Source organism: Engraulis encrasicolus, unplaced genomic scaffold (assembly GCF_034702125.1).
Source record: "Engraulis encrasicolus isolate BLACKSEA-1 unplaced genomic scaffold, IST_EnEncr_1.0 scaffold_1055_np1212, whole genome shotgun sequence".
NCBI lineage: Eukaryota > Metazoa > Chordata > Actinopteri > Clupeiformes > Engraulidae > Engraulis > Engraulis encrasicolus.
The window spans coordinates 2,501-12,500 of NW_026944521.1; the positions used below are offsets into that span (position 1 = coordinate 2,501).

At 47.1% G+C, this 10,000-nt stretch overlaps 1 protein-coding gene across 1 annotated transcript in view; it reads left to right on the plus strand.

The window, feature by feature from the left end:
- Positions 1-5,011: 5,011 nt before the first annotated feature.
- Positions 5,012-10,000, plus strand: part of LOC134441987 (neural cell adhesion molecule 2-like) — a gene marked incomplete at its 5' end in the record, with an annotated part of 6,727 nt that continues 1,738 nt past the window's right edge. Inside the window, 2 exons of the mRNA XM_063192361.1 lie at positions 5,012-5,216; positions 8,521-8,640. Coding sequence (XP_063048431.1) covers positions 5,012-5,216; positions 8,521-8,640 — 325 coding nt within the window. The remainder of the gene's footprint in view (positions 5,217-8,520; positions 8,641-10,000) is intronic.

The window sequence follows — 10,000 nt, forward strand, 5'->3', positions numbered from 1 at the left end:
GGCCCTTGCGTGTTTGAGTGTGAGTGTGAGTGTGTGTGTGTGTGTGTGTGTGTGTGTGTGTGTGTGTGTGTGTGTGTGTGTGTGTGTGTGTGTGTGTGTGTGTGTGTGTGTGTGTGTGTGTGTGTGTGTGTATAGTATACTACATGGTACTCTGTACCTGATATTATACTGTGGCCAGAGAGTGGGAACGGTGGCGGACCTGGAGTGGCGGTCACGTTTCGGCTGCTGCTCCTGGTTGGATGCATGTGTGTGCATGTACACTATGTCATACTTCTGTACATGATATTGTCCTTTCTCCTGGTCTCAGCGGACTGTAGGAGTGGTGGTGCGGTCTGGGGGCATGTGTGTGTTTGTGTGATGGATGTGTGTGTGTGTGTATATATACTACACCATACTCCTGTACCTGAGTGTGAGTGTGGGTGTAACTTCCGGCGGCGGCGCACGTAGGTTGCAGCAGCCCCTTGCTTTCCCAACTTTCAGTGTTTATTTGTGTTAAAATGTGTCTTTCGAAATGTCTATCGTCGGAAACTATGTCGGAACGCACGTACAGTCGGCAACAGCTGTTGCAGATAAGAATGGACAACTTAAGCAATGTATTGGATGTACCAACGAAGACTCTGGAAGAACTAGGAATTCTGCGGCGGCATAGGACTACATCGGACCCGTCTGCCTCGCCTACATGCCGACACCGAAAGCGATGCTCCAGAATTAGGAAAAGGGGCAAACGAGGTGGCGTCGAGACACGGCTTGCAGCCAACCAAACTCGTCCAGCAATACCATCAATTCTCTTGGCAAACGTCAGATCTCTGGACAATAAGATGGATGACATACGGCTACTAAGATCAGCGAACAAAACCGTGAGGAACTGCTGCGTTACGGTGTTCACCGAATCATGGCTGAACGACGGCATACCCGACTCGGCTTTACAACTGGAACAACTAACGTGCCACCGAGCGGACAGAGCCCTTGCAGAGAAAAAACGAGGGGGAGGAATATGTGTCTACACACATGATGCTTGGTGCAATAATGCTACGGTAGTACAGAGGCACTGCTCTCCACGAGTGGAGTTCATGATCATCAAGTGCCGACCCTTCTATTTACCCAGAGAAATATCCGCTATCCTATTAGTCGCCGTCTACCTCGCACCCAGCAACAACAACAACGTCAGAAGCGAGGCACTGAACGAGCTGCATCGGGGCATCAGTGAACAACAAGATGCACACCCAGATGCCTTCACAGTGGTCCTGGGAGATTTCAACCACGGAAATCTCAAAACAGTACTTCCAAAATTTCACCAACATGTCAACTTCCCAACAAGAGAACAAAACACCCTGGACCTCGTTTACACAAATCAGAAGAGAGCATACAAGGCAAAGCCCATCCCCCACATTGGATCATCAGACCACACAACGATCCTGCTACTGCCAGCTTACAGACAAAGGGCAAAACTCACCAAACCAGTTCTGACGGAGGTGTGAAATGGCCTGAGGGGGCCATTTCACGACTACAGGACTGCTTTGAAACCACAGACTGGGACATTTTCAAAACAACTGCCACCCACAGCAATCACATTGACATTGAGGAGTACACAGACACCGTGACCTCCTACATCACAAAATGCATCGATGATGTTACAGAAATAAAACACACCACCACCAGGGCCAACCAGAAGCCATGGTTCACAGGAGACGTTCACCGACTGCTGAGGGCCAGAGACAAAGCCTTCAGAACAGGAGACGTAGCTGGCCTAAAGACAGCAAGGGCAAACCTGTCCCAGGGCATCAGGAAAGCAAAAAAGGAATACTCAGACAAAATAACAACACACTTCAAAGACAGCAGAGATGCACAGAGCCTGTGGCAGGGCATACAGGCCATCACAGACTATAAGCCTGCACCACGAAGCTGTGACAACAACACCTCTCTGCTAAACGACCTGAAAAGTTTCTTTGCCCGCTTTGAAGCACAAAATGACACTCACCCACAGAAAACTCCCCCTCCCCCCCATGATCAACCCCTTTACCTGTCCTCTGCCAGTGTTAAGAGGACACTGGCCACCATCAACCCACGCAAAGCAGCTGGCCCAGACAACATACCAGGCCGAGTGTTGAAGGATTGTGCAGAAGAGCTGAAGGATGTCTTCACAGACATCTTTAACATCTCTCTGGAGCAAGCAGTCATCCCATCACTTTTCAAAGCTGCTACCATCATACCTGTGCCGAAGAAATCATCACCATCATGCTTCAATGACTACCGTCCTGTAGCACTGACGCCCATAATCATGAAGTGCTTCGAACGGCTAGTCCTGTCACACATCAAAGCCACCCTACCCCCCACCCTGGACCCCTACCAGTTCGCATACCGAGCCAAGCGATCCACGGAGGATGCAATTTGCTCTGCCCTCCATCCAGCCCTCACCCACTTGGACAATAAAGACTCATATGTGAGAATGCTGTTCATTGACTTCAGTTCAGCATTCAATACCATAATACCACAACAACTCATCAGAAAACTGGACAAACTAGGTTTCAGCACCTCCCTCTGCAACTGGCTGCTGGACTTCCTGATGCAAAGACCACAAGCAGTACGGGTAGGGAACAACACCTCAAGCACCCTGACCCTGAGCACGGGGGCTCCGCAAGGTTGTGTTCTCAGCCCCCTGCTGTTCACGCTGCTGACACACGACTGCACAACGACCCACAGCACTAACCATCTAGTGAAGTTTGCGGATGATACAACACTGGTGGGCCTCATCACCAAGGGCGATGAGACTCACTACAGAGAAGAAGTAGACCTGCTGGCCAGATGGTGCAAAGACAACAACCTCCTGCTGAATGTCAACAAGACCAAGGAGATTGTTGTCAACTTCCAAAGGGTCCAAAAACAACTGCCACCACTGACCATCGACGGCGATGCTGTGGAGAGAGTGAGCAGCACCAAGTTCCTTGGAGTGCACATCAGCGACGACCTCTCTTGGACCACCAACACTACATCACTGGCAAAGAAGGCCCATCAGCGTCTCTACTTCCTGCGCAAACTAAAGAAGGCAAGTGCTACACCCTCCATCATGACAACATTCTACAGAGGAACCATAGAGAGCGTCGTGTCCAACTGCATCACAGTGTGGGGAGGAAGCTGCACGGAGAAAAAACAGGAAGACACTCCAGCGTGTTGTGAACACAGCGAAGAAGATCATTGGAGTACCACTCCCCTCCCTGCAGGACATTTACACCACACGCCTCACCCGGAAAGCACTGATGATCATCAAAGACACAAGCCACCCTGCACACAAACTGTTCAGCCTCCTGCCCTCTGGAAAGAGGTACAGGCGCCTCCGTACCCGTACCACCAGGCTGGCGAGCAGCACAATGCACCAAGCGATCAAGATGCTGAACACTCAACCCACTCTCCCTCCACTGTCAGCCTCTAGCCAGCAAGGCCACTGACAACCCCCCCCCCCCATCCCCCACCACCATATCTGCGACTGAACATTCCACCTGCACTACTATACTTGTGACTGAACTTTCAACCTGCACTAACTCAAAACATGCACACACACACACACACACACACACACACACACACACACACACACACACACACACACACACACACACACACACACACACACACACACACCACAACACACACACACACACACACACACGCACACTGCACTTTCTGCACTAAACCCAAACATACACACACTGACACACACACACACACACACACACACACACACACACACACAGACACACGAACACACACACAGACGCACACCGCACTTTCTACCTGCACTAAACACATACACACACATACATACACACACACACACACACACACACACACACACACACACACACACACACACACACACACACACTGCTGCTGGTGTACTTGACAGACCTTTTTAATATTTATTTTCTTCAAATGCTACTATTACCATGTCAGAACGCTATAAAGGACCTTTTAGGAAAAGCACAAAAGCACAACAATACCTCTTAATGTATGTCCTCTACAAGTCTTCTGTTGTCCAGTCTTGCACTTTAAATGTCTGTATGAGCACTGTCTATGTCCATACTGTCTTAAGTCCATGTATAAGTACTGTCTATGTCTATACTGTCTATGTCCTTACCTAGATTTAGTCTATGTCTGTATGGGAAAGCAAGAAATGTAATGTAACATGTAACAGTGCATGTAAAGAAATTGACAATAAAACCTACTTGACTTGACTTGACTTGATATGGTCCTGTCTCCTGGTCTCAGCAGACTCCCTCTTCAACGGCCTGAGTGTGGGAGCGGTGGTGGGCCTGGAGGCATATGTGTGTTTGTGTGATGGATGTCTGTGTGTGTATAGCTTACTTATCAGCCGGTGAGCAGACGAAACGTCTTCTTATTGGTTGAGCAGGTGTCCTTTATTCCCCGGTAGCAGGACACCTATGATGTCATGCGGGCGTGCGGGCGTCCAAGTTGCTTCTTTTCTAACTTTCTGGCGCAGTGCCGTTACTAATTCTATTGCATCTGGTTGTCTAGTCAAGACCGCGTCGTTAGTTCTATCGCATCTGGTTGTCTAGTCAAGACCCCATTACTAATGCTATCGCATTTGGTTGTCAAGTCACCCCAACGTTCTGCGCGCGTCCTTACATGCCTCCGATGGAGGCGCGTCTCACTAGATTAGGAAGTGCTGCCCATAGCAACGTACCAAGCGCAGTGGTTAATCTACTTTCTCACAAAGCCTTAGACCAACATATTAATAAATTAATATTTAAATGCTGGTAACCGGGTGATAAGCGGAATAGCGGCCTTCGAGGTGTCCCGATATGAAGGAAGAACGGACTTGGCGAAGCGAACAGCCCTTCGGCTGCGCCGTCGGGCTGTTAGAACGCTCCGCCTCGTCCATTATTTCCCTTGATATCGGGACACCTCTTCGGCCGCTATTCCATACAACGTGTATACTATATATACTACATCATACTCCTGTACCTGATATGGTCCTGTCTCCTGGTCTCAGCAGACTCCCTCTTCAACGGCCTGAGTGTGGGCGCGGTGGTGGGCCTGGGCGTGGCGGCCGTGCTGCTGCTGCTGGTGCTGGTGGACGTCAGCTGCTTCTTCCTGCGGCAGTGCGGCCTGCTCATGTGCCTGTCCAGACGCCTCTGCAGCCGCAAGAGTGCCACCAGCGCCAAGGGCAAAGACCTGGAGGAAGGCAAGGCCGCCTACCTGTGAGTGGTACATGCACGCACACACGCACACTCACACACACACACGCACACGTGTGCACATAAACACACGCACGCGCACGTAAACACACACATAAGCACACACATAAGCACATACGCGTGCACACACACACACACACACACACACACACACACACACACACACACACACACACACACACACACACACACACACACACACACACACACATAGACCCTTCGCTGTTTGTGATTATTTGTCTCTTTCTCAAGCAGGTTTAAGCATTCTGCCCTCTCTCTATCTCTCCTCCCTTTCTCTCTCATCGTCTGTCTTACTATTCATGCAGAAGAAAACCTGGTGGAGCACTTGCCCATTCATATTTATAATACAGATATACAACACCCTTCATCTTACACACCTTTTCCTGCATATCAGAGTGTCTCCTCCATACACGTCAGGCACTATCACGTTATTATTATCTACTTGTCACCTTACCACCATGACACCTTAGTGTCGCTTGCTCACTTCCTCACTTCCTCTCTGCTTTACTTTGGATAATATTCTGAATGTGTGGGGTTTTCTTTTTCATTACTTTATTTTTTATTTTTGGTTCGTAAATTCTGCACATACTCTCTCACACAAAAAAACAGACACGCACACACACGCACACCATTGTGTTCTCCGCTTGTCTGTTGCTCGGTGTGGATGAGAGTACGAGATTGTGAGAGCATTTGTGAGTGGATGTTTGGATGATATATGAATGTTAGCTTTTCAAATCAAGTTTAATTAGTTGGTAATAATAACAGTATGATTCAAGTGTCGTACTTTGCACAGGAAAAAAACGATTTCAATATGCACACCCTGTTATTCTCCTTTCAGACAACAATAGTTGGCATTCTCAGTCATTATAATTGATGAATGTAATGGATATGTAATGATTGTCTATAAATGCCTAATCAGTTCAATACATGTGTGATGTAGCAAAAGCAGCGTAATTAAAATCCAATCTTCATATCTTTTCTCATTGTCTTTCATAAAATAGCCCATTTAACATGGTGAGAGTGTTTGCAAGTAAATTTAGACTTTTCAGACTTTTCCACTTTTCAGTGTTGCCAAACAGACTGCCTTACTGATTATGCATACAGGCAATTTGCTACCTCTATCTACGTACACAGTCAGTGTACTATATGTGGGTGGATTTTTCCAAACTATTCACCTCACCTTAGGGAAGGTTACGTTTTATTTCACACTCTGACATTGAATCCTTAACAAAAATTTTGAAAAATCTAGCGTACTCATTAAAACATGCTAAATCAACACTAGGCCTTTGCTGCGACCTTTAAATTATGCATGCCACCGCGTGAGACCGATTGCACATACTTGCTTTAGAATCACAAGACCAATACGCACAATTATGGTGGCATCATCCAGAGGGCAGAGAGTGACACAGATCTGGAAACACAGACTATAAGGTAAACAAAACAAAAATACTCCCTGGACGAGGAGAAGATGATACTACTGATACTTTAAAAAAAATATATTTATCTGATGATGTGGATGTTATATACTTGTGACAAATGGGAGCACTTAGGCTTTCCTTTCTATAATGCTGAGTGGCAACGCCTACTTGTATTGTTTATTTTTATTTTATTTTTTACACTATGGTAAAGCACTTCGTGACTGTTTTGTCTGTGACAAGCGCTATATAAATTAATTTTACCTTATCTTACCTTACTGCTCCTACATTTGCACGCTCCTTTATCAAAGCGCTGAGGGGAAATGTGATCGTACAAATGTTTGTAATTTCGGACAAGCTCGATGAGACAGTCTTGAAAAGTTTCCGCCATCATCGTTTTCACCGTCGCGTCGCGTGGAACTGTGCAGTCTTTCTTACGATGGGCCCCAGCAATTTTGTGTCCGCGCATGCGTATCCTGCAGCAAGTGTATCGAGGGCCTTAGAATGTACTCTGGAACCAGATACACTCTAGAAAGTGTTGAGTTAACACTGCATTCTTTACTGTGCACAGTTTGCCACCTGCAAACACTTAAAAAAATGACTGGGCAATTGTAGGCTATGTATCAGTAAAATTCATGCCATACACACACAATAACTACACACACACACACACACACTCGAAAACACAAATGCACACACACACACATACTCAAAAACCCTAATGCACAAACATGCGCGTGCGCGCACACACACACACACACACACACACACACACACACACACACACACACACACACACACACACACACACACACACACACACACACACACACACACACACTGATGACACATTCAAACTGACAGGGGGTCCCTCCGTCCCTCCCTCCCTCCCTCGCTAGCGTGTGGTAATTAATGTGTTAGTAGGGGCCTCTTAGAGCAGACACATCTCTCTCCTCTGAGCCCTGTGCTGTCCCTAAATCCCACACATTACAAGCCAGAGAGCCAGAGAGCCCCCCTTTTCCCTTTTCTCCTGCAGCAGGAGAAATGAATGTAGGGGAAAGCGTGCCCATTACATTGCTCTCAGTGTGTGTGTGTGCGTGTGCGTGTGTGTGTGTGGTGTGTGGCATGCGTGTGTGCGTGGTGTGTGGTGTGTGTGTGTGTGTGTGTGTGTGTGTGTGTGTGTGTGTGTGTGTGTGTGTGTGTGTGTGTGTGTGTGTGTGTGTGTGTGTGTGTGTGTGTGATTCCAGAGCCAGGGAGATTTGAATGAGCTGCTTACCAAAACAAACACACAAAGGCACAGGGCTATTTCTCAGTTTAGTTGAGGGGATGTCTCTTATAACCCAAAGGGTGTGTGTGTGTGTGTGTGTGTGTGTGTGTGTGTGTGTGTGTGTGTGTGTGTGTGTGTGTGTGTGTGTGTGCGCGCGCGTGTGTGTGTTTGTGTGTGTGTGTGTGTGTGTGTGTGTGTGTGTGTGTGTGTGTTTGTGATTGTGTGTGTGTGTGTGTGTGTGTGTGTGTGTGTGTGTGTGTGTGTGTGTGTGTGTGTGTGTGTGTGTGTGTGTGTGTGTGTGTGTGTGTGTGTGTTGGAGGGCATGCATGTTTGTATCTCACTGTCTCAACATGATTTTGTGTGTGTTTATGTGAGTACTGTATCACAGTTAAGATATTTTGTGCCGGTGAATGTCTGAATACACTTTTGTGGACAAACGGGCATGTGTTTGGCTCACCGTATAAAACAAGTGCACAGTATTCAGACATTCCAATGTTATCGTGTACATGTACTGTATGTGTGCATGTGTTTGTGCATGTGCGTGTGGTTATTGTGTGCATTGTGTGTTTGTGTCTGTTGTATGTGTGTGTGTGTGTGCACATAGGGGAGATGGGTCGAAGGAGCCCATTGTGGAGATGAGGACAGAAGAGGAGAGAATGACAAGTGCAGATGATGGGAGTCCAGTGAATGAACCTACTGAGACAACCCCACTCACTGAGCCAGAGTAAGACTGTCTAACCCCGCCCCCACCCCCCGTCCCGCTACCATTGCCAAATATCCCTCAAAACGGTCTGCAGTACTCCCATCCCCGAAATTCCTGTTTTTTTCTCAGCCACCTCCTTCCTAAAAACTGTCACAAATGTCCAACGTCCAGAAAACCTTCTCCCGTGTCCTTCCCTTACCTTTTCCTTTCCCTTACCCTTGTTCCTCCTACTTCTTCAGTTAAAACGTAGGCCAATTCATGCTCAGGAGACAATTCATCTGCAAAGCATCTGCAAAGTCGTGGAGATGAGTCGCTTATAAATAAACCCGTCACAGAGACTCTGTGTGCAACACCAAAAAATTGAACTACTCTGCGAGGCTTTGCAAACGTGAAAAACTGATACAAAAATACCAGTAACTCAAATAACCACTTTTTACAACTGAGTTATGCATATATAAGAGCATCTCTGAGCACAGCACGTCGAATCTTGAGGCAGATGGAAAACCACAATGGGTGCCGTTGCAAAAATATTGGTCTGATGTCTTGATTTCGCTGTGTTATGGTCATAATTTGGGTTCAACGACATGAAAACATCGATCCACCCAGCCTTGTATCAACGGTTCAGGCTGGTGCTTTAAAGGTGAAAGGCTTCTTGGCACAATTTGGGCCCCTTAGTACCAATTCAGTTTATTTAAATGCCACAGGCTACCTGAGTATTTTTGCAGACTGCTAAGGCAGTTCTTAAGGCAACATGCAGACAGACGAATGCCTTAAAAAGCAATAGCGAGGTGTACCTAATAAAGTGGTCGGTGAGTGTATGTTACCCATTGCTTTTTCTTCGAGAAAAAAGGAAGTTCATGACTTCACTAGCAAGCTACAATGCTGAAGTTCTACACTCACGGCAGTGCCAGCGGCTCCAGTAGTGTATTGACAGATACATAACTCATTGCCCCGTGTCTGCATTTTATAAGGTCGAAAAACTAGTTGGTATTTGTAAATATAATGGTAATACCTTACCCTCTCATTGCCCCTAGCATTGTGACAAAGAATAACATAGCGCACGCCTATTGATCACCGCATAGAAATAAATTGAAACTGCCTGCGAAGAACTGTCTGCGACCGTCTTCCACACCTTGACCAAAAATTTCTTCAGCCCACCCTCCTGCCGCAAAACTGTCTCCAGTGCTCCAACAAACTGCCCCCAGCCCCCTCTGTCCACAAAACTTGCTCCAAAAGATTTGCTCTGCCCAATGCTTTCGGAAGCCCCCTCCTTCTCCAAACAGTGCCTTTAGTGCTCAACCTCTTTACAAATATCTGCAGTGGCCTTTGCTTCTCTTGGCTGCACGTTGGATGCTTCTTGGAATATATCATAGTGCCAAGC